The sequence below is a fragment of the Furipterus horrens genome, unplaced genomic scaffold, assembly GCF_987537825.1.
Source record: "Furipterus horrens unplaced genomic scaffold, mFurHor1.1.pri manual_scaffold_3, whole genome shotgun sequence".
Taxonomy (NCBI): domain Eukaryota; kingdom Metazoa; phylum Chordata; class Mammalia; order Chiroptera; family Furipteridae; genus Furipterus; species Furipterus horrens.
This window is the reverse complement of record NW_028327173.1, coordinates 128,972,321-128,997,687: the sequence shown is the minus strand read 5'-3', so window position 1 is coordinate 128,997,687 and position 25,367 is coordinate 128,972,321. Positions and strand designations below refer to the sequence as shown.

The 25,367-nt window shown below is 36.9% G+C and overlaps 1 protein-coding gene across 3 annotated transcripts in view; it reads right to left on the bottom strand.

Annotated features, from left to right (window-relative positions):
- HEATR5A (HEAT repeat containing 5A) overlaps positions 1-25,367 on the bottom strand; it is a 95,934-nt gene that overhangs the window by 433 nt on the left and 70,134 nt on the right. For 2 of the 3 annotated variants that reach the window (XM_090270153.1, XM_090270155.1), the window contains 10 exons: positions 25,005-25,073; positions 23,384-23,563; positions 21,724-21,946; positions 19,735-19,983; positions 18,094-18,221; positions 16,556-16,703; positions 15,434-15,706; positions 13,237-13,461; positions 2,658-2,812; positions 436-649 (listed from right to left, as the gene is read on the bottom strand). In XM_090270153.1, coding sequence (XP_090126279.1) covers positions 436-649; positions 2,658-2,812; positions 13,237-13,461; positions 15,434-15,706; positions 16,556-16,703; positions 18,094-18,221; positions 19,735-19,983; positions 21,724-21,946; positions 23,384-23,563; positions 25,005-25,073 — 1,864 coding nt within the window. The remainder of the gene's footprint in view (positions 1-435; positions 650-2,657; positions 2,813-13,236; positions 13,462-15,433; positions 15,707-16,555; positions 16,704-18,093; positions 18,222-19,734; positions 19,984-21,723; positions 21,947-23,383; positions 23,564-25,004; positions 25,074-25,367) is intronic. The other variant, XM_090270154.1, reaches the window with a different exon arrangement.

The following is a 25,367-nucleotide window of genomic DNA, read 5'->3' as shown; positions in this document are numbered from 1 at the left end:
ATGAAATAAGCCCTAGGTTCTAGAAATGTTTATTACACAAAGTTGTAAACACACTTGATCTGCACACACTTCCCCTCACTTAAGGGGAAAACGATTCTTCTCATCTCTTCTCCCAAATTAATACTACTTAGCATTAACATAATACTGACTTCCAATGAATATGAAAATATACTGAGTCTTATATTTTAAAAATTTATTCATTTAACAAATATATAAATGCTTTACATTTTTTCAGGAATTCACTTGGTTAACTTTATTTTGACTTTTAAGAAATTTATTTGATCATAACCCCTACACACTCCCCAAAACATAATCATTATACCCTCTTCTGCCTCTTCCCACCTCCTCCCTTTGAATGTTCTACATTTTAAATAACATTAAATTGCTGATTTTGGACAGATTCTGATATAGTGTGACTTTCATGCTGACACTTACGATGCTGTTCTTCAGCAACAGTTACCAGTGCTTCCAAGACCTTTATGCCTTCTTGAAAGATCTGAAGCTCAGTAGTGTCTTCAGGATTTTTCTTGTCTATTTCTTGTAGTTTTTTCACGATAGAGGATACTAAAGAGTAGATGTAAGGGTAGGAAACAGCTGGATTCGGATACTGAAAAATGGAAAGTAGGAGCTGATAGGTCTTGATTTGTACCTAATCAGGTAAGAGACAAAAATAGTATGAAGGGTAAATATGAAGTCACATTAAAATAAAGGTTTTAATGTAAATTTTAAAAAGTAAATTTAAAAAGGTCCTTAAAAAGATATTTAAATTTACTTCTAACTTATCTTTAATTTTGGAAATCCAAGTGATAACAGGTATTCAACTTGCATGCTAACCCCCGTAGTTGTGACACTTTAGACTGGGAACAGAGGCATGTGGGGACGCCAGGATAGGACAATTTGCCTTCCCTGTTGTATGGTTTATTTTTCTTCTTTTCTCTAGTTTTCATTTCCCCTCTCGTGTGCCCTTTTACGACCTAATACCAAAACTAAACCAAAACACACACACACTAACATGAAAAATATTTGGGAGATTCAGAAAATGTTTTAGACAAAAGTCACTTAAAATTCAAATGTCATGGTGTCAGGCAGGGCGTCTGTAGCCAGGATCCCACCTCCACATGAATGTATTTTCATTTTCCTAGGTCACCCTTATCTGAGAGAATTCCTTACTGCATACATGTTACACAGTTCTGGTTGGCTGAGTGCCACCTTGTTAACTTCATGTATATATACGAGCTCCTGTTCAAGCGGCACGGATGACCTTGGATCCTGTGACTCCTGTATTCTTGCCTGCTGCCGTGAGACTGAAGGTGGATGCTTTGGCCCCTGTCCTCGCCTGCCACCATGAAACTAGACTGAAAGGCAGATACTGTTGTTCCCGTTCTCGCCCACTGCCTTGAGAATAAATTGGTATGAATTCCCTCTCTAAGGGGTCACTGCCATTTTTCCAGTCTCGCTGAATCCAAAGCAAACCTGCCTGGGGCTAAGCTCCTGCACTACACATGGTCTTAAGGTTTTAAGACACATTAATGAGTATGTCGGAACCATATTAATCATGTCATCATATATCAAAACTATCATTTTGAGACCGCTACACAAAGCTACTGCATTGCTGTAGGCAACAAATAGGACAGAAGAAAAGGAAATGGCTATACATCAAACACAGCAGGTCCTCAAATAATGGTGTTTGTTATAATGTTGATAAGATACCTTAGGAACTTAGGTTTGTTTATAACAATTTTATCAATTCATTTCTTTATATGTTGTTTTGCTTAAAGTTGCAGAAATGACCAACACTGTTATGTGAAGATTTACTGTATATGTCGTCCTTTATTCAATATATTGTAATGGTATTTGGATGATTAAATTTTTGAGAGAAAATCTGGTTCCTACATTTGAGGAGTTGAAATATCTGTGATTATATGCTATAAACTCACTTCGTAGCATATAAAGGAATAGGAAATCAGTTCAGCAAATGAATGGACCATAAAGCAATGGGATCAACTTGTGTGTACTGTTTTTGGAATGGGTCCCATTATTTCATAATCATATACTTAAGGCATGTACTGAAACCTTCCTTTCCTTTCCTTTCCCTCCCTCTCTCCCTCCGTCCCTTTTCCTCACCCCAGAATATGTTTATTGATTTTAGAGAGAGGAAGAAACACTGATGTGAGAGAAAAACATTGGTCGATTGCCTTCCATATGCTCCCCAACCAGGGATTGAATCCACAGCCTGGGTATGTGCCCTGACGGGGAATCAAACCTGCAACCTTTTTGGCGTATGGGACGATGCTCAACCAACGGAGCCACCCAGCCAGGGCTGGAGTCTTTCTTTGTTTCTTCTTAAAAAAAAAATTTTTTTTAAGGAAATCCACTATAATAAGCTATAATGTATCTTACTAAATGTTCCTTGAAAAATTCTAGAGATATAGCAATTTTAAGATGTCCCTATTTCAAATTTATTTATTTTAAAACATTTCCTTTATCTTTCTCCAACTATGCTCTATCCTCAGGGCCAAAGTATAAGACCATTATTATTTGGTTTTGTCACCCCAAGAACAGGTTTTAATTCAAACCTAAAAATAAAATCAGAAAGAAAAGTTTTGCAAAAGCAAACATATTCCTATTACAAACATCTCTCTGCTAAAGATACTTACCATAGGATCTTTAATCTCAAGAGTAACCTTAAATTTCTCCACACAGCGCTTCTGAAGGCATGGGATAATTGTTACTTCCGGACTGGCAGACAAGATAAATACTGTGATAGCAGTGAGAAGACTGACCTCATCAAATTCTTGGTGTGTTCCATCTACTAAGAGAAAAGTGACCTTTGAGATACAGAGCCTAATACAGCCATGTTTACTGTTTTATGTAACTGTGTGAAGCTACCTCTAGTTTGGTAGTAACGATTTCTTTTGTGTACACGATAATTACAGACAGTAAACACTAACTGACTTTGAGAATTCTGGCAAATGTTGTAGGTTTAAAAATGTGCATTGTAATTCTAGAGCCCAGAATTACTGAAGTAATTATAATCTTCACAGGTAAAGACATCAGTAAATACACATACATATTTACTAGGAATATATAAATTTACTAGCTGTGTGCCCTTGAACATTTAACCCTATCTTCAGCTTTCTCATCTGTAAAATGGGCATACAACAGTATTTACATTTATAAGGTTAAACGAGTTAATCCATGTAAAGCATTAGAATAGCATATTGCATAGAATACTCAATGTGTACTAGCCATTATATTATTATTTTTATTGTGGAGCAATACAGAAATGATTGGACAATTATTTTTCTTTGTTAAATTTAAAGTATTCATGTTTTGATGATACATGTGTCAAGTGAAAATAACTTAGAACACTGCTTCATGTATGATTTCTTAACAGTAGAGAAAAACCAGAAAACACCTGCACAGCCAATGTGTGAACTAAAAAGTATCAGAGAAATTAGGGGAAAAGGGGACAACTGTAATTGAAAAACCAAAATAAAAAATAAAAAAATAAAAAAATAAATAAAAACATTAAAAAAAATAAAAAAATAAAATAAAAATAGATTTCCCAGCTAGCAAAAAATAAATAAATAAATAAAAAGTATCAATTTTCCTCCCACCTTCTAAATTCTTCTAGCTGGGCTAATAATCAAATTAAGAGAGAGATTAACAGGAGAAAATAAAATTTTAATACATATGCATGGGGAATTCACATTAAGCATGAAAGTTCCAAAGACATTGAGGCAAAACTGAGTATATATAACATTTTGGACAAAGGAAAAAAAGGGGGGAATGGGCTCTTAGATTTCAAAAGTGAGAACGAGTCATTTACAGGTAATTTGTTTTATTATTTTTATTTATTTTTTAGTAATTTTATTGATTATGTTGTTACAGTTGTCCCAATTTCTTTTCCCTTTGCTCCCCTCCACCCAGTACCCGCCTCCCCTCCATCAATCCTGCCCCCCTTAATTCATGTCCATGAGTCGTGCATATAAGTTCTTTGGCTTCACCCTTCCCTATATTATTCTTAACTTCCCCCTGTCTATTTTGTACCAACCAATTATACTTCTTAATCCCTGCACCGTTTCCCCATTTCTCCCCCTTCCCCCTCCCAGCTGATAAACCTCCAAATGATCCCCATACCTACGCTTCTGTTCCTGTTCTTGTTTGCTTAGTTGGGTTTTTTGTTTTTTAGATTCTGTTTTTGATAGTTGTGAGTTTGTCATTTTAATGTTCATAGTTTTGATCTTCTTTTTCTTAAATAAGTCCCTTTAACATTTCATATAGTAATGTTGCAGAACAGAGGTGTCCAAAAAAACCTGAGCTTGCGGCTGGGGGATGGGGAGAAGGAATCAGCTTTCAGGATGCCTTCACATGCCTGAGGCTAGTGGCTGGTGTCTTTGTTACGCAAATGGCTTGGATGTTTCCAAGGCCTCAAGGAGATGGGAGGGGTCTTGGACCCGGGGATGGTATGGAAAAAGCACACAGAGCCTGCATCAGGTTCTGTGAATGGTCAGAACTGGGGACCATGCCAACTGCAAAGCAGTCAGGGATTTAAAAAATAAACGGCAGACATTTTAACCACAGGACTGACCCTGCGGATTTAACTGGGGACTGACTGACCATGCTGCTTTGAAAAGAAGGGTTCTCCATGCAGTCTGCAAGGATGGCAAAGGTGCTCTCCAGGCGGATTAGAAACGGGGAACACCACGCAGCTTTGAGACACACCTTGCGGCTTGGAGAAGGGGGAGTACCTTTGTGGATTTGGAAAGGAAAGGCTGGGAATTCACGCGGTTCTGGATTAAAAGCTGGTGGACACCACAATACAGAAAGGCCTTCCCAATCAGAATTGAATGATTGGCAGCTACCGGTAAAGCTGAACTGTGTCTAGGAAGTAGGGAAACGGTATCTCTGACTTTTCTGGGACTAGCCTGGTTTGGTAGGGGGAGGCTGAATTATATGTTTGTGGGTGTTTTAAAGAACATAGGACTTAACGGCAGAAATTCGCAAATAATCTAGATCTATATAACTATTAAATAAACAATTCTTTTTCTTTTCACTAAACCCTAGTATTGAGTTTAGTTCTTAACGAAAGAGCCCAGAAACAGCCCGTGGGTTCTGTTTCAACTGGAGCAGCCCAGGGGTTCTGTAACTGTAATGGCTTGGTAATGATGAACTCCTTTAGCTTTATCTTGTCTGGGAAGCACTTTATCTGTCCTTCCATTCAAAATGATAGCTTTGCTGGATAGAGTAATCTTGGTTGTAGGTCCTTGCTTTTCATCACATTGAATACTTCTTGCCTGCAAAGTTTCTTTTGAGAAATCAGCTGAGAGTCTTATAGGCACCCCTTTGTAGGCAATTCTCTTTTTTTCTCTTGCTGTTTTTAAGATTCTCTCTTTATCTTTAACCTTTGGCATTTTAATTATGATGTGTCTTGGTGTGGTCCTCTTTGGGTCTAGCTTATTTGGGACTCTCTGTGCTTCCTGGACTTTTATGTCTATTTCCTTCATCAATCTTGGGGAGTTTTCCTACATTATTTTTTCATATAAGCTTTCAATTTCTTGCTCTTACTCTTCTTCTGGCACCCCTATGATTCAGATGTTGGCATGTTTAAAGTTCTCCCAGAGATTCCTAAGCCCCTCAGTTTTTTCAATTCCTGTTTCCTCATTCTGTATCAGTTGACCGTTTTTTTCTTCCTTGTGTTCCAAATCATTGATTTGAACCCTGCTTTCCTTTCCTTCATTATTGGTTTGTGTGGATTTCCCTTCATTTCATTTAGCATAGCCTTCACGTTTGCCATACTTAAGCATATCTGTCGAGTCTGTGAGCATATTTATCACCAGTGTTTTGAATTCTGCATCTATTAGGTTGACTATCTCCTCATCTGTTCAGTTGGCTATCTCCTCCTTGCTTAGTTCTCCCATTGGAACCTTGATCCATTGCCTCTTTTGGGCCATACTTCTCTGTCTCCTCATCTTGACAGACTCCTGTGTTTGTTTGCCTCTGTGTTAGATAGAGCTGTCGCATCTGTTATGTTCTAGGGGACGGAGCCAGTAATTTATTTCTTAATTACCAACTAAAAATCAGTATCACCCAAAGCAAAACTTTTGGTCCTCTTCACCATCAATCACTTGAAGAAATTTTCTATTAGATATAATTTATTTTCCAAAGTCAAACTCTCATTAAATAATTTTAACGATCCTGATGTGAAAAATCAATATTAATTGAAAAGGAGTAATAAACTCAACTCACTAATTAGCATACAAATGGACTGCTACTTTTTTGGGGAAATAAGGCATACATATATATACAGTCTGTCCAGAAGCTATCCAGCCATGTAATATGAAAAAGTTATTTATTTATTTAGAGACATTTATTGAAGAACATTCAAGATACAAGTAACACTGTACTTAAGACAATGACGCCTCAGTCCTCTTCAAAGTAGGCACGTTGGGACCTCACATAGTTCTCCTATTCAGCATCAGCTGCCCTGTGGTATTTTGCTGAATCTCATCAATGATCTCAAATCTCTTTCCTTTCAAAGATGATTTGAGTTTTGGGAAAAGCCAGAAGTTGCAGAGCACCAAATCTGGGCTGTAGGGTAGCTGAGTCACCTGGATGATTTGATGTTTTGCCAAAAAACTGCATGACACGTGACACATGAGTGGGTATGTTGTTGTGATGAAGCTGCCAATCACCAGTTACCCATAGCTGCGGCCTTCTGAATCATCTGAGTAGTGTCCATGGAGGAATGTTCAAGCTTGACACAAAATCTGATGTAGATTTGTTGCTCTACTCACTCATTCACTTTGAATGCAACAGCCACACAGCACACATGCTTCCTCAATGGCATCTACCAGCCCCCAATGACAGTGAAGTTGTCATTGTTCACATATGCACATTCCAGTCCACTCTACTTGGCTACCAGGTTACACTGACATCATGCAAACTATTCTTGTTATAAAAACAATGGCTGGACTTTTCCTGGACTATCGTCGTCGGCAGCCATCCGTCTCGAGAGACGATGGTGTAGCTTCTTAAGAGTCTATCTGCACCGCCGAAAATGGCTGTGCAGTCTGACTTGGGAGTGACACGGTATCTGTCTCCTCCGTGTTGAATCGACATCTTGTAATGACGCTGGAGTGTCCTCTCCAGTGAAGCTGAAGCTACAGAGCCTGGGCAGGGTGATATGGAGGGTCTGCTGTTGCCCATGCAGCAGACCCCCCCTCTCTTCGCAGCTGAAGGGTCCAAGGGAAAGACGGAGTCAATACAGCTTGGCTTCAGGTGCGCCGCAGGAGTTGCCGGTGTTGACTACAACGTCAAACCGCCTTAGGGACTCCGGCTCCGGATTTTCTGTCGGGGTTTACTCCCTTAGCCTTTCCCCTGAAGAGGTATGCCGCAAGGCAGTGGAGGTTTTTTGGAGTCAGAGTTTTCCTTCTCTGATGTGCCCTGACTGGAAGATCGAACCAGCGACACTTAGCTCGCAGGCCGACGCTCAATCCACTGAGCCAAACCAGCCAGGACAGTCCTGGACTATATAAAAATATATATTTATGTATATGTGTGTATATATGTATACAAACACACACACATATGGGGGAAGGAGGGAGAAACTTTAACATTCATTCCAAAAATATTTAAGAAACATTTACTATGTGCCGGCACTCTTTTTAGCACTGAATTACAATTTAAAGAGAAAATATACTATATACCAGGATGCAAATAAAGAATGTCATTTCAGCTTGTCCTGAGGTCTATAAATATAAAAGCTATTAAAATAACAGAAAGCAAATTTCAGAGTTGCTATACTGGGTCATCACTTGAGAGACAGTAGCAATAAAAGCAAAGTATTATGAATTATTTTGTAAAAGTAATTTGAATAATTTTAAGGTAAAATAGTGCATGGTCAACACTTAAAATTTTAATAGCATTATCATAAGCACTTCATACATATTAAATATTTAATCCTTACAACAGCACCATGAAATAGGTACTCTTATTTTTCCCATTTTATGACTAAGAGACTGAGGAACAGAAGAAATTCAGTCATTTGCCCAAGTCACACAATCAGTAAGGCAGTTTGATTCCAGAGAGCAAACTGTTAATAATGATGCTATACTGCTTCCCATACAGTCAAGTTATTTTCAGCCATTTATAACAACTTGAAACTATAGCACAGTCAGCTAATCTGTCTTTATTTTCAGTAAGATAAAACTGTCCTAGGTTCCTCAACCCATTTCTTCTAAAATTCCCCTATTCCCCCAACCCTGCCCAAATTTCCTCAGTCATGCTTCACTTAAGGACAGGGATATGTTCTGAGAAATGCATTAGGAGACTTCATCGTTGTGCTTACATAAAGTTGGATAGCAGAGCCTACTACACACCTAGGCTATATGGTACAGCCTATCGCTCCTAGGCTACAAAACTGGCACAGCATGTTATGATGCTGAATTCTGTAGGCAACTATAACACAATGCTAAGTATTTGTGTTTCTAAACCTAGAAAGGTACAATAAAAATACAGTGTAAAAGATAAAATGTGTGTGTGTGCACATGTGAGAAGGCATGTGCACATGCTTGGGGGGGTTCAGGAGGGGGGCTGTTGAAGGAGGTACCTTTGGAGGGAAAGTAGATGTCAGGAGTGGGGAGAAAGGGAGAAAGAGAATGAAGAGACAGGGAGAGAAAGGGACAGCAGAGATCCAAGAGACCCAGAAAGACAGAGCTTGAGAGGAAACACAATAAAAGGGAGAGTGGGGGGCGGGCAAGGAGGGAGAGGAATGGGGCCAGGAGGGAAGATAAAGATGAAATGGAGGAAAGGAAAGTGAGATTGTAAAAGGAACAGGAATGGGAGGAAAGAGGCAAAGAGAAATGAAAAGAAGGGAAGTGCATTTGTGAGTGAAGAGGCAGGCAGCAGTGGTGGGTAGGCGCCCCCTTTCCCCAGCCTGCTTCTCTTGATCGCTGGCCAGATTGGGGCTCCAGCCTCCAGCAGACAGCATGCTGAGTGAGCCTCCATGTATTTAAACAACACAGAGCAAGCAGTAAGTTCAGCATCATAGTCTGGTCCAGACTTTTCTTTTAACATCGCAAACCAACTTTTTGCTTATAATCCATTATAATCTTACAGAACCACTATTGTATACATGGTTGGTCAATGACCGAAATGGGGTTATGCTGTGTATGACTATATTCCCATTTTCTTTTTCTTTTTACTTTAGTTTTCAATTACAGCTCATTCTCTTTTATTTAGGATAGATGCAAGTTTCCCTTAGTATTAGCCCCATGGATGGAGTTATGTGGTAAGAAAGTGGGGGCTCCTGCTAACAGCCAGAGAGAAACTGAAGCCTTTTGCCAACGGCTTTGAGTGAATCACCTCAGAAGTGGATGGTCTAGTTGCAGTCCTGGCCAACATCATAACCTCATGAGAGACCCTGAGTCCAAAATACCCAGCTATGCTACTCTGAACTCCTGATCCATGACTATCAAATAATAAATGTTTTTTTTTAAGCCACTAAGTGTTGTGCAGGAAATGGTTTTCCTGTCATGATCAGCTACTTCTTTAATTTCTCGCAGTAGCTAGCCTAAATCCTCAAAGTCCTAACCTCATTCCCCAATATACAACAGAAACACATCTTTGTGTGTATTATAAAAGAGGCACGTTCATAATCACTCCCAACATAAAAATTTAGACCTTTGCGCTTATTGGCAGAGGTTAATCCTTTACAATTCACAGTGAATGTTATTTCTTCCTGCCTAGAAAGGGATGTTGTTATTTCCCTAATACTTCCAACTCCAGCCTTATCTCTGCCTTCTTTTTCTCCATAAGCACAAACTCATACTAGTCTCATTAAAAAAATTCCTTAACCCTACACCTTCCTTCAGCTTTTTCTTCTTTCTGTCAAGAGGAACCTATACTTTGATGCTTCCCCTTCCTTACCTCTTATTCGTATCTCAACACTGTATTTTACACCGTTGACCACTCTTGCCATCAAAACTCCTTCTCTTTAGCTTCTGTGACTGCATGCTCTTCTGAATCCCCTCCCATCTTGCTCCATAAACTTAAGTGGGGTAATTCCAACCACCCTATAGGTTGCACTAGCAACTCCCTAATACATTTAGTCCAAAATCATCTCTAGTCCAGAATACTTTCTTGAACTGTAGACCTCTATATATCCTGTTCCGCTTGATTATCCTATAGGCTTTTCAAAATTAACTTCACTATATTCCCCTGATTACCTTGATATTTCTGTTAATGGTAATGAATGCTCCACTCAGTCTACCCTTTCAACTCCTACACCAACTCTCAGGAAATTCTGTTAGTACATGCTTAATATTTTAGTTTTCATTATTCTACTCCTCTTTATCATTACTGTTGCTATCTTATCTTCCACAATCTTGCTTTCTTTTCTATACTACTGTCAGTGATTCTTTAGAAATGTAAATCACTTTACCCTCCCTTAAAACCTTTCAGTAATTCCACATGCATATATTAAAAGCAGTCCAAATTGCATATCATGACAAGTCCTCCATAATTGGGCCCTAAGTACCATCCAACTCACCTCTTTTTCTACTTATCATCATTCACCACCCTCTTAACTCTTTCCTCCCAAACCCATATTCTCTCAATTCTTTATCTGATATACCCAAATGTAATTACTAATTAGATCTCCAGGCGTTTGATGAAAATTTTGTGCCTGGAATCCCTATTTATGATGTCCAAGTGGAGAATGCTCTCTAATCATTTAAGAAATTGATTCTTCTGAGAAACCTTTTTTAGCATACAGAGGTGTATCCCTGACATCCCCTTCATTGGGGAAGGTGCTACCCAGCTGCAGGGAGTGTGGTCAACTGTCAGCTCCTTCAGGGCTGGCCTTAGTAGGTACAGAGTGGCCTTGACTGAGTGAGACCACATCCTTTGTGGGGAAGCCCACATCTGAGGATAAAGTCCAGGCTGCTGTCCTATGTGGGACACTTGGATGGGTAGGCAACCTCTAGATATATCAGGTTCACTGAGTTTTTTGAGGCCTACATTGCAGTGTAGCAAACAGGCTGGGCAGTAAGAATGACAAGGATGCTCTCATGTTGCCCTTCTTCTGAACTCTGTTATGAGACATGGGTGGGCTTTCAGGGAGCTGGCACCAGCCCTCCTGGGCGCCTTATAGAAATGCAGGTTTCAGTCCATAAAAATTTCCCATGTTCAACATAAACAGTGTGGTTGGTTTTAGAGACCTGATTTGCCTAAGTTATACTTTCTTTTTTAAAGATATTAAATTGTTTTTCAATTACAGTTGACATACAGTATTATATTAGTTTCAGGTATACAGCCCAGTGGTTACACAGGTATATAATTTTCAAAGTCATCACCCTGATAAATGTTATCCACCTGACACCACACATAGTTATTACAGTATTATTGATGGTATCCTTGCCCTGGCTGGTTTAGCTCAGTGGATTGAGCGTCGGCCTGCGAGCTAAGTGTCGCTGGTTCGATCTTCCAGTCAGGGTACATCAGAGAAGGAAAACTCTGACTCCAAAAAACCTCCGCTGCCTTGCGGCATACCTCTTCAGGGGAAAGGCTAAGGGAGTAAACCCCGACAGAAAATCCGGAGCCGGAGTCCCTAAGGCGGTTTGACGTTGTAGTCAACACCGGCAACTCCTGCGGCGCACCTGAACCCAAGCTGTATTGACTCCGTCTTTCCCTTGGACCCTTCAGCTGCGAAGAGAGGGGGGGTCTGCTGCATGGGCAACAGCAGACCCTCCATATTACCCTGCCCAGGCTCTGTAGCTTCAGCGTCATCACAAGATGTCGATTCAACACGGGAGGAGACAGATACCATGTCACTCCCGAGTCGGACTGCACAGCCATTCTCGGCGGTGCAGATAGACTCTTAAGAAGCTACACCATCGTCTCTCGAGACGGACGGCTGCCGACGACATTGCAGTGTGACTTCTTCTGCCTCAAACTGCTTCCCCTTTTCCCTTCATAGATTTGGTTTCTTAATAAAACTCCTTATCTCCAAACTCCATGTTAGCATGAGCTTCCAGAGAACCTTACCTCTGACACTCTGCCTGATTTACTAAACAGAGCTGATTACTCTCATTTTTTTGCCAGTTAAATCTCTTTAAAATTGTACTGTAAACCCACTGATTAATAAGATATTACTGTTGCCTTCAAGGAGAGCCTTACATTATTAATCATACCTTACAGCAATTTATAGGTACTAGATTCCCAACTCTGGGTACAAAGTAAGTGGTCAATAAATGCTGAATTTAGCTGAAACCTTTTTACCATATGAAATAGAATACAGTGAACTATGACATTTATCCCCACTAGAACAAGAAAGTGGGGATAATTTGAAATCTGTCTAGACTTTTTACAATCACTATAACATGTAGAAATGAAAACTATATCATAACAAGAGTAAACAAATATTAATGGATACTGAATATGATACTAGCTATCATTTATTGATATATGCCAGGTAATAAGGGAGATGCTTCTCTGTATTATATTACTGCTCTAACCATTTCCTGAAACATAACACTCTTATTTTGTTAATGAGATAACTAAGGCTCAGAGAAGTTGGGTAACTTGGCTAGTAAGTGCTAAAGTGAGAATATAAACCAGATTGGTCTTTTTAATATTTATAATGCATAGCTTATTATGCACTTTTCAGTATATTATGCGTATATATATATATATATATACATATATATATATATATTTTTTTTTAATATTTTACTTACCTATTTTTAGAGAGAGGGGAAGGAAGGGAGAGAAACATTGATCAGTTGCCTCTCACACAGCCCTAACTGGGGACCTGGCCTGCAACCCAGGCACGTACCCTGACCAGGAATTAAACCAGTGACCCTTCAGTTTGTGGGACAACACCCAACCCACTGAGCCATACCAGTCAGGGCTACTATGCATATTAAAAAGTTCTGTTAGCTAGTCATAGATCATACTATATTTTAAATTACGTAAGACATATTTTGACAGTCTTTCACTGTCATTTAATATACAGGCTGCCAGTAATTTACTTGTATTAAAGGTTAAAGATACTAAAATGACAACACAAAGGTTTCTATCCACTTATATTCTCTAACCACATATGTAGTAAATATGGTCTCTTTTAGGCAAGACTACCAAACATGGTCAAGTAAATAGCTTATTTTCAAAAACTGTCCCTCTTGCTTTTTAAAACAAATTGAACAACTGCTTCCAAAGAGCTATAATTACCTGAATCCCAAGAGTCAAGAATTGTTGTCAAAGCACTACGGAGAAGGTCAGTCCAAGCAGTCTGGCTCTTTTCTGCTCTGGCTATAGGAGAAGATAATATTCCTTTCAGAGCCTGCAGGGAAGCTGCAACTGTTGAAGATAACTGGCCCCCAGGCAACTTCACAGCAGTTTCTCTGAGGACCCCAATGGTGAGGTACAATATAGTAGGGAGAACTGAGATGCTTCCTGTAAGATACATTTTTAAAAATCATCTGTATTTCGTCTATGTATACAGTTCCTAAAATGAAATCATCAATGAGTAAGACTATGTCAAAGATATCTAGCCTTTAAGATGATTTTTCATGAAGGACTATAACTGTTAAGATAATTTAAGTAACCTTTAGATTTTAAATATTGGATTATATTTCCATTATAAGTGAAAATGTTATTTAAATTTTGTTCACTCATTTTTTAGAAAGGGGAGGGAAGGAGAGAGGGAGAGAAACATCGATCGGTTGCCTCTTATCTGTGCCCAATAGGGGACCAAACCTGAAACCTAGGCATGTGCCCTGACTGGGAATCGAACTGGTGACCTTGGGCTTTGCAAGATGATGCGCAACCAACTGAGCTGCACCAGTCAGGGCTGAAAATATTATTTAAATTGTGTCACAGTATCATTATCTTTTGATGTCTTATTTTGTTTTACTTGGTGGTTGGCAAATGTTGAATTTATTTTTACTTTTTATTGCGGTAAATATACACAATATAAAATGTAAATATACACAATATAAAATTTACCACTTTAACCATTTTAAAGTGCACAATTTAGTGGCATTAAGTACATTCACAATTGACACTGTCCACCTGAATTCATTTTGTTAAATTCTATTTTAAAGAAATTTGTAGCAATCCAGTCAATATAAAATATTAAAGTTTTCACAGTCACTGAAAAGTTGAAAAGTCAGTTGTGTTTAAAATGAAAGAGACTGAAACTAAAATGGGCAATTCAATCTTCCCAGAGGCTACTCAACAAAACTTATATTGTGTATTTTCACCCCTAATCCTCTGCTAGTCACTTTTTCAGCCACTCTTGGTGTAAGGCAGTGTGTAAGAACAAGGAATATAGGTTGTAATTCAAATTGAAGTTAAAGTCATATTAAAAATAAGACAGCATAGAAATTGGTCAAGACACACTTAAGCAGAAATATGTTTACCAATTGAAAAGTATTAAGTACTGAGTACCTATTATACGTTAGATTTCCTAGAGGATAAAAAAATTTCATTGGACATAAGACATAAGTTTGTATATATATTTATCTTCTTTACATATAATAATCAATATCATTTAACATCTCTATATGACACATAAAAACTACGTATCTACATATAGAAGCAACACACACATATGTATATATAGGTAAGCTTCACAGAAGAGGTAGGTAGACCTGGAGTTTAACTTCAAAAGAAGGTAAAATTTTACATAGAAAAGAAGGGATGGGGTCACTTCAGGCCAAGAAAAACTGGACAATAGCACAGAATAGGGATGAGCATGAAGCCTTGTGCCTTTAAGATTCACACAGAAGGAATGAAGAGGAGGTAGTGACTCAATAGTCCTATGGAGAACCTTAAAATGCTATACAAACAGAACTAGATATGATGACAAACTTCTGTCATTACTGAGGTAGGAACAGTCCATGAGATATTTTACACCAAAAAAGTGCCCAAGAAAAAACAAAAAACAAAAAAACAACAACACATTTACCAAATATAATTCTCATTTACATATGAACTAAAGAACTAAATGCATTTATCTCCATTTTGTTGCTACTAAACTTATTGTACTTTAGGTTAAATATGTATTTTAAATAAGCTAAAACAATGAATTTCCAATTACTTAAAATATATTAAACAAGATAATTATTAAAAAAAAAAATACAAACAGTGCCCAAGAGTGAATACTGCCACTGACTGGTTTAAAATATTGTCCACCATAAAAAAGCATATCTGTGGTACACGCTGCCTCTCTATTTACTTTCAGCCTTTTAGTAAAACAAATTACTAGAATGCAATGTTAATCTTAGAGGATTAATAACATTACCCAAATCTTTGGGTCACATTTGGTTTAATGAGAAAAGGATTAGCAACCATTATCTCCTTTATCTACTAAATCATTTCTCTCCTTCCTGGCCAAGTAAAGCGACCACACACCACAGCCTACCTTCGGGAGAGCACACTGCGGGAAGTTCAGGGAGGATAACCAACGCAGCTGAAACCAATCTACTTCCATCTTCTGACAGCATCTGTGGCTTTGTAGCTTTTACTCCTGGGCTACCTGTCAATTTAGGATTTAGTTCTGGGAGCTGTCTAACTAGAATGCATACACACAATTCCAGTGTTGCAAAGACCAATGATTTCCCAGGAACAAGTCCTCCTGTGTCCTTTCCCTCTCCAAATTCTGGCAAGGTCTCCTTTTCTGCAGCTCCATCATCCACTAAAAGACAAAAAGAATAGTGTTGAATAAATGCTTCATATTTATTTGGCTACTGGTAGATGGCAATTTAGTTCATTTCTGTTGAAGGCAGGAAAAATGGCTGAAGTCTTGGGTGTTAAAGATTTGAAAGAGAAAGTGGTCAGGAAGGTAAATGTAGTCGTCCTTATTATGAGTTCTTATTGCAATGAATCAAAAAAATCCTTAGTAACCTCTTGGCCTTAAAATGTTTTCAGGTTAACTCTTTGCTGTTAAGAACATGACCTGACAGGCAGAGCTCCAGCACTGACCTTGTGACCTTAAGACAGACAGATGGGAATTGAGGTCCCCGATGTCTTTATGAAGCTGCCATACCAGCCCAGGACTCCCTACCTCTGGACGTTTTTAGATGGAAGAATAAGTCCTTGTATTTTAAATTGATCGTTACATTGGGTTTTCTGTTATATGTAGTCATATGTAATCTTGAATGATAAACTCACCAATACCAAATTAGACTTATAAATAAGTCATTTAATTACTTTGCAAAACCGAAGTCATTAAAAAATTGTTTGTTGTTCTTTCCACGTACATACATCAGTAAACTTATTGCTATTGAAAGTACTCAATCAGAATAAGGGATTTTTTTCACTTCCAGGGTTTTGATAAAACTCTTATTTTCTCAAGGACTAATAGTTTAGCTATTGATAATATCCAAGCTAACATGTAAGAGTGATTGGGAGAACTTAGAGCCATAATCTAGAGATGTTTTGTTTGTGCTACATATAACAGATTATAGAATGACACACACATAAGCAATACTTCAAAAAATAATGATGCCCTGTGAATAATTTGGCATTGTGGGTTAACATTCACCTTCTGCACTTCGTCTTTTCTCCTTCACATGTTCTTGAGCTGCACAGATAATCTGTTTTACCACTTCAAGTGAAGCCAATTGAATTGAAGGTGATTCTCGGGTCAAAATTACTCGATGTAATACATTCAACAACTCGACAGCCAAGTCCTAGCATAGAAAACATTTAGGGGAGATTGCATTAAAAATACTTTCCTAAAAATAACAACAAACAATGCTAAATTCTATGATAAAATCCAGAAGAGAAGGTAACAAATTGCTCACTAAAAAATAAAGTGTCAGTGCAAAGTTATATAACACCTGCCCCACTTTAAACTTAACCCCAGATTGGTTTCGTCGAATCTTCTGGGAGATGGCACTGTGCCAAAAGGTCATTTTCACACAGGTCCTAAACTGGGAAAAGAGAAAAGGAAACTTTCAAAACAAGAGGAGAAATTTGGCTAAAAGAATACAAGGACTGCTATATAGATACCCAGATTTATATTAAGGTTTATTTTTTTTTAAGTAATAACAAAAAATAATGGAGAAGTATAACATTAAAAGTGGGTACGTTAATAAGCACAGAATGGGTAACTAAGAATAAAATACACTGGACAGATAATGTTTCATTTCCTCTCTTTCTTTTCTACTGGTTACTTTAGTGGCTTTCTTTCACCTTTGAAAGTAACAGTAAATCTATCATTAATGTAATTGTTTTAACATACAAAATAAACAAGCACAAAAAGTTTAAAATTTATAGAATACAAACTAAGTCAGGTAAGAACCTGATTAATACTTTAAACTTAATAAACTATAGCATTAATAGGGTAAATACGAGTCCATATATAAAGAGGTAACCATACCATCCATGTTTCTTAACATGTAAGAGTCAATGATAAAAATTTTATATACTGGTACCACATGAGGTTGAGGGTGCCTGCCTCACGCACAGCTGCTTTTGGGAAAGCAGTTAAAGGAAGGGCCACACTTTGTACAGTGATCCTTTTACTATGGTCACGACTGAGTCAGATATTAGTATTTGACTCCACCTATATGCTAGCCAGCAGCCTCTTAAAAGGACCTGAAAGGAGAACTCAGCCAACAGGAGTATTTTATAATAGTAATTGTATGAACCAAGTAGGTTCTCTTAAGGTGATAGAATATAAAATAACAGATGTATATGAGGAGCAGAGTAAACTGAATCAGAAAGAGACAAAGGAAGACCCCCTGTAACTGGTGGCTACGATACTGGACAATGCCACATAGAACCTTCCCAACATCATTGAGTTTGAAGAGCTGCTCTGCAGAGTGGTTAGCTGGTGGCAGCAGAGAGAAGTGCAGCAGAGGCAGAGACAGGGCGGCCGAGGCTGACTGCTCCAGGCCAGCACAGGTGCTGCCGGCATTCCCGGTTTCAGGCCTACCTGTGCAGCCGGCTCCTTTTCTCTTTACTCCTCCGTGTTTACTTTTTTTTTTTTCGTGTTTACATTGTTTGCTGTCGCAACCTGAACATGTTTCTGGTCCTTGAAATTTATGGAAGCTTAACAAAAAACAATTAAATCACCTGATCACTGCCAATTTTAGATCTGGGCCAAGGAACATCTAGAAGGGCCTGCAATGCATGTAAACAAGCAGTAATGCTTTCCATGGTTGCCTCTGAACGCAAGGAGCACAGAAATTCCACACAGATTCCTGCAAAGAGCAGAAAAAGAGGGAGGCTTCTTTGAGATTCTTGGTTTGTGATGTTAAATAATTTTTAATTTTGATAAGATGTATAAGTAAGCTTAGCAAAATGTAATGCAAACAAGCTACAATAAATTTAGGATTCTAAACAATTAAATGATAAGGCAAGTCTTTTAATAATTCATTGTTATCTGCATGTACACAAAGAATAATCTTATTAATAAGGCTTTTGCACTATTGTGTAGTTGCTATGAAATACTCAAAAGATGCAGAAAGTACAATAAATTGTCCCAGAGAATGTAACAGGTAGTTTCATAACTTTATTCTAAAATTTACTGAGCAATTACCATGTATCAGGTACTGCACTTCACACATATACTTTCATTTCATTCTCATGATACTTGAGGAAGTAGGTACTGTTATTACCTTCTTTTGAGAGAAGAAAATGAACAAATAGAGTTTAAGTAATTTAATCTCTGCAAGATCAGTTACAATGGGTTTTATCAAGAATTTGAACCAAGGTAGTCAAACTGCACAGCGTATGCTTGTAATAACTGCTATTCCTCATTCTATAAAAGTCTGTTTTTAAAAAGCTTTCATTTCAAGGCAAATGGAAGGAAAATTTTAATATACCCAATGATATAGGAAATCTGGTCATGTCCGGCTTGGAAAGGAATAATAGAAACTCCATGCCTCACAATTCATTTAATCAGTAACTTCTTTATAGGTAATGAATGAAGTAGGTAAAATATGAAAACCATTTATTCCATTTATTCTAGAAACTTATTGTACCTTTGAAAGATACCTTACTTTAAAAATAAAGTTCCAGAAAAGCTAAAACATGGGATAAGCTTCATAAATGTAAAAATCTCATTTATCTTTGACCTTATATATTTGTTTGTAATTCTGTACCTTTGAGTACACTTTCCTTAAACCTTGCAATTCTTAGGGAAGGGGAAAGGTGGAGGGGAACCACCCTTTGGTACATTGATTTTTAAATGTATATACTACTGAGAAATTCAGAACTGTAGATACCACATGGATCTGTCTATTTATTTATTTACTTATTTATGAAAGTGGAAGAGGGAGAAAGAGAGAGGAAAACATCAATGTGAGAGAAACACTGATTGCTACCTCTCATACACATCCTGCCCAGGCACTGAACCTGCAATCCAAGTATGTACCCTGACTGGGAATCAAACTCATGACCCTTTGGGTTACAGGGTGATGCTCCAACCAACTTAGCCACATCGGCCAGGGCCCACATGGATCTTTAAGAAACTATGGAAAGAACTAGGCTTCTCTTGCAATTTCTATAATTCAAATTGATGGTGAAGTCAGCTTGTATCTAGACTTATGAAATTTGCAATTTTATAAAATGTATACAAGTTTATTTAATTATATCAAGGCTATCACTAACACCTAATACAGAATGAGGTAACAGCTACCAAGAACTGATAGGCAGCAAGGCACAATTCAAGAAAAGCTCTGTAGGGTTCGAAGCTTGTAAGCTTTTACTGACCTAAAATAAGATGGAATCTATCAGTGTAGACATCCTCAGGGGACTTTACTGTAGTCCCAGATGATGAACCTTGACACATGGAAGTTGGCGTTACAGGCCTTGAGAGATTAGAAGCTCCTTCATCTGGGTCAGCAACAACAAAGCCTGTGCTTGTAAGCCACAATGCCGTAGCGTGGAGGATAAGCGCCCATGAGTTGTAATAATGCACTTTTGCATTTTCACTGGTCTCTGCTGTGTAGAAAGTACCACCTACAAAAAAGGGGAAGCAAAAGGTTTCAGGAGGAGTAAGAGAATCTACATTTTCTCTTTTCCCTGTTACTACATATAGACCATTCCCATCATTCCAAATTTTCCTTAAGACCCTTTTTCAGTCAGTCCCCAATACCTCAAGGCAAATATTTTCTGACTTTTATCAACACAGATCAGTTTTGCCTGTTCTTGGACTTCATATAAATGGGAAAATATACAGTATGCACTTATTTGTGGTAAATTAAATAACATTCTTTTTGGAGATTCATCCATGCTGCTATGTTATCGATGTTTTTATTTCTATTGGGAGTACAATTATGGGAACATAGGGTTGATGTACCTTTACAACTTTATTAGAAATTTCCAAGCTAAATTTTTATTTTTTATCATAAATATTAAAGCAAATATATGATGTGTGTGTTTAAACAAATACTGGTACCCATTTACCTACCTCCAAGGTTAATGTAACATTTTGCCTTTCTTAAACCTCCAACTTTTATATATATATAAAATCAACCTAATACTTTGTTACATTACCAATTCTTGCCTCTCCTTCTATAACCACTTTCCTCAAGTCAGTGTGGATCACTCCTAAGTTGGGCTTACACTGTCACAATAGATGTTTCTATTCATAAATACTATGCTATCATTTTGTGTTTAAGTTTTCTCAAAAGGCATCATATGTATCCTTTTAAAACTTGCTTATTTTCACCTAACATGTTTTTGAGATTTACTTATGTTGATTTATGTCTGTCACTCACTTTTACTGAAAAATTATGTCAATAAATCAGATTATTTCCATTTTAATACTATTGAAAAGTACAATAAACATTCTACATCTTATCTCTGTACAATTCCAATTCAGATTCTAATAGAATTTGTCAGGTTAACACTAAAATTCATGTCATGGCATAAAATAAAAAGAAAAAGCCATTTTGGAATAACGTGAAGATTAAGTATGGCTAACGAATATCCAGTCCACAAAGTATAATATTAATAACTAACTATAAAATTATATCCCTATCCCTATTCCACACACGAAAACTAAATTCTAGTTAGACTAAAGACCACAATGTAAAAAGCAAAACTATAAAGCTTATAGGTCTTCATGATTTTAAGTAAAAATAATTTTTGAGATACTACACAAACATACAAACCATAAATAATTGATTACATTAATTCTAAATAGGTAAAAGATATAAGCTAAAGACTTGGAGAATGTATCTGCAAAACACTGAACTACAAAAGAATTATTAAAAATATATAAGGAATTAACAAATTTACAGGAAAATAAAAAACACCAAGTAGAAAATAGGCCAAGATTGTGACTAGGTGATTCATGAAAGAAGAAACTTAGCCCATAAACCTATGAAAAAAGATTCTTGATCAAGGAAACAATAAAATAAAACTATTAAATACTACTTCATACCCACCAGATTGGTAAAAATTAAGTATGATAACATATACTGGTGGGGAGATATAGTGAAACAGAGCATATCAATTGTTATAACCATTCTGCGGAAGAGCAATTTAGCAGTGTCCTGGGAGTTAAGATGTGCATGCCTCATCACTTAGCCAATCAACTTCAGTGTCTAACCTGAAGTAACTCTCACGCGCTTAATCTATGAAGAAAAATTATTCTGGGGAAAATATTTCAGATAAACATTACCTGCTAAGTAAAGGAGAAATGTTGAGAAGTTAGTGTTATTCTAGAGATATGTAAATATCGTACCCCCTTACCTTCAATAGGAACTTGGGAGGCAAATTCTGAAGGCAAAGTTAAGAGAGCAAAATCCTGAAGTGCAGCAAGCCAGAGCCTACTTAGTGTGCCCAGGTCTGTGTGGACTAAGTCAAGCAGCCCATCTGATGAGTATGACCCATTTCTAACACTCTCTTCAGAAAAGGTGGTAGTCTTCAAAGGTTGTTTGTGGTTTTTATGTCTTTCTACAGCGATTATGTAGACCTGTCAGAAGTTCATTTGTAAATAGGAATATCTAGTGGCCATTGAAAAGGTACTTTAATATCTTTATCTTAAGGCAGACTTACCTTTGAGTACCCTGGACCTGAAATGCATTGTGATATCAAAATGTAAAGATGTGTAACCACATACACAAAATGGGGTAGAGAGATTCAAAAGGGTCCTCTTCAATGAGCTACATTAGGGCTGCTACCACTGTGCACTTGTAGAACCATGATGGCTGCAAGTAAATGATCTTAGCACTCTGTCACTAAGCCTTGTTTTGGCCTTAAAATTCATCTCAACATATGACTTCAAGTGGCTACTTCTGATCTGCTGTAGGCTGAAATACTAAAAGTATTTTCTTTCAGTTACCACTAAATCACTACAAAAAGTTTACATACATAGACTTAACATGGACTGCTCATAGAACAACTGAAAAACTAATCTAATGGCAAAAGTGCTGAACTTATGTGAGGCTATTCATCCAATACAGTGTGAATAACCAAACATTTTATTACAGATATATTAACGTGTTTGATTATAGATTACATGGATTGTACCAGATTTCCTGGATGAATACATGGAATATGCAATGTATTAATTACTTTTTGGAAATCTCCCAAATCTGAATTCCAAATATTATCTGGTGTCAAGGATTTGGCAGATTTTGAGACTCCTTTATGAAGAATCTGTTGGTCAGTCATTATCTTTACTGAGGAGAGAATAAAAGTAGGTAATGGTGGGCTGAAGCAAGAACACTGAGATTCAAATTATTATGAGAACACTATATAAGCAGAGAGTTATTTGTAAAACAGGCTATGGAGATCACAGCATACGTTCTTTAAATTTATTGATTTCAGAGAGGGAGGGAGAGAGAGAAACATCGATCGGTTGCCTCCCACACGTGCCCCAAACAGGGATCAAACCTGCAACCTAGGAATGTGCCTTCAATGAGGACTGAACCTGCAGCCTTTGGTGTATGGGACGATGCTCCAACCAACTGAGCCACCGGGCCAGGAGGAAAAGTTAAGCATTTTTATATAAGATTTCTTTAATCTTAGAAAAAGAAATTACTTATTTAATACTAAAAGTCATTCTATAAAACAGAATACAATATTAAAGTATGTGTTATAGTTAATAGAACATATAAGCAAACCCACATTTTTAGTAATTCAGGTTTCAATAAAAGTTGATTTTCACTTGGCTATTATAAAGTCTCTCTGGCTCATGATTGCCCCTGCTGAAAACAGCAGATAACAGAAAATAAAGAACACTTTAGAATGCTTTGCCAAAATATCAACTAACATATAATAAATTATATGTTGACAGCCTTTTGTTAACTTTAAAAAAAGGAGTTATTTGTGTTTTAAAAACTTAATTTCAGTTAAGGTATTTGTTAACAACTTCCAAAATTCCCATTATAAACTGAGAAGTACTAACCTCTGCCCAGGCTTTTAGCACAGCTAAGATCTCCATGGTAGAAGCGCTTTCATTATATAAGTGACTTAGAGCTTCTTTTCCAGCCTGTATTTTTGTTAATGATGAAACAAGCAAATGATGAACTCTTCGGAGATCACTAAGGTCACTTACAACTCCACTTGCTATCCAGGCACTGCAAACCTGTTTTTTAATAAAATAAGAAGTTACATTTAAAAATTACAGATATCTCCCTTGTGAGTTCAGTCAGGCTCACCCACATTTTAGGAATCTAGTCACTGAAATCATGTTGCTATCAAAAAACATAGTGGGGTATTGCTAAAAATGACCATCAAAAGTCAGCATTTCAAAAGGAAATGAAATCTAAGATTGAAGTAAGGAAATCAGTACTACTATATAAAATTGAAGAGATTCAGATGTTATTTAGATAGATAAATAAAGCCATAGAAGGTATCACTTTCATAACTGTTTGGATTAACATTTGAATTAAATCTCCAATCTTGATGATTTCATCTTATTGTTTTAAAGGTGATATTGTATGGTTAATTAATATAATGTTTCTGAAAGATAAGGCACCTAACACTAAAACCCCAAAGATTTTGATTCTTTGAAGACAAGATAGTAAAAAAAAAATTTTTTTAACTTCTAATACAAAACATTATTAATAATTTTCCAAAAAAAAAGTTCACTCTATTATCAGGGATGTTTGTGGTTTTTCCTGGCTGTCATGGTATTTCTCTTTTTTATTTTTCCATTTCCATTTTTTATTTACTTCCTGTCTCATTTCACAAAATTTTAAGTAGCTTATAGCAAGAACACATATAATAAAGTGATTGGTAAATTAGATACCATGTGACATGGTTATCTGAGTATTGAAGGCACTCAAACATTTCCTGAATACAACTGCATAAAAGAAAGTTGAAAGACCTGACTAACATTAGTTTTTTTCATTATGTTTATAATTAAATTCAGTTCAAGCCAGTTCTGCTTTTAATTATTTCAAGTCATTCAGGGCTGGATATTGAGTGTTTGACAACCACTCCAAAAAAAGCACCTGTTTAGAATTATATATTACATGGTTCTTTGATATACTAAAAAATACTCAATCTTCCTTGAAATACAAATCTAAACTATCCTGAGATACCCTTTTTACTCCATCACATAGATAAAAAATCTAAAAGCTTGACAATTCACAGTATTGCTCAAACTATAGGACAACAGGTACTTGCATACATTACTGGTAAGAGATGAAACTGGTAAACCCCTATAATATACTCTTTAACTTAGCAATTTAATTTTGGAGAATTTATTTTATAGATATGCTTGCACCCAGTGAAATGACCTATGCAGAAAGTCCTTCACTCTAGCACTACTTGAAATAGCAAAAGATGAAAAAAACCCAATTTATCTGTCACTGATTAAATAAATTATGACTTATCTATATACTGGATTACCATGTAGTTATATGAAAGGAAGAGGAGATTCTTTAAACATAAAAAGAAAAGAAGAAATAGCTGAGATTAATGGTTAGAAAACTATAATATAAAACTGTGGTATCAAATAATTGGAGAATTTCTTCCAAAGGAGGGTTTTACTTCTTAAGCTTTATTTTTTAGGCATTTACCTGACACGCTTTGGCAGTGACATTGGGTGGTGTGTCTGAAGTAAAGGCGGGTCTAAGTGCTGCTCCTACCTGGCAAAAAATTACATGATATATCAAGACCAATAAGTAAAACAGCATAAGTTCTTTCTCTTTAATGTTATTAAATCACTTATTTGTAATAGGTATTATGGACACCTATTGTTTTTGCCTGTACAGCATATTGTCCCCTGTTCTTACCTAATCGTATCCCAATTTTCCTTTTGGGAACCTTCTTTTTCCCTGAATTTTAGCCCATGTTCTTGCTATGAAGCTGACAGAAATGCCTTGCTCCAGAGGCCTATGCTGGGATCATGAGAACTCCCCTTAAGACTTTTGCTGGGAGCA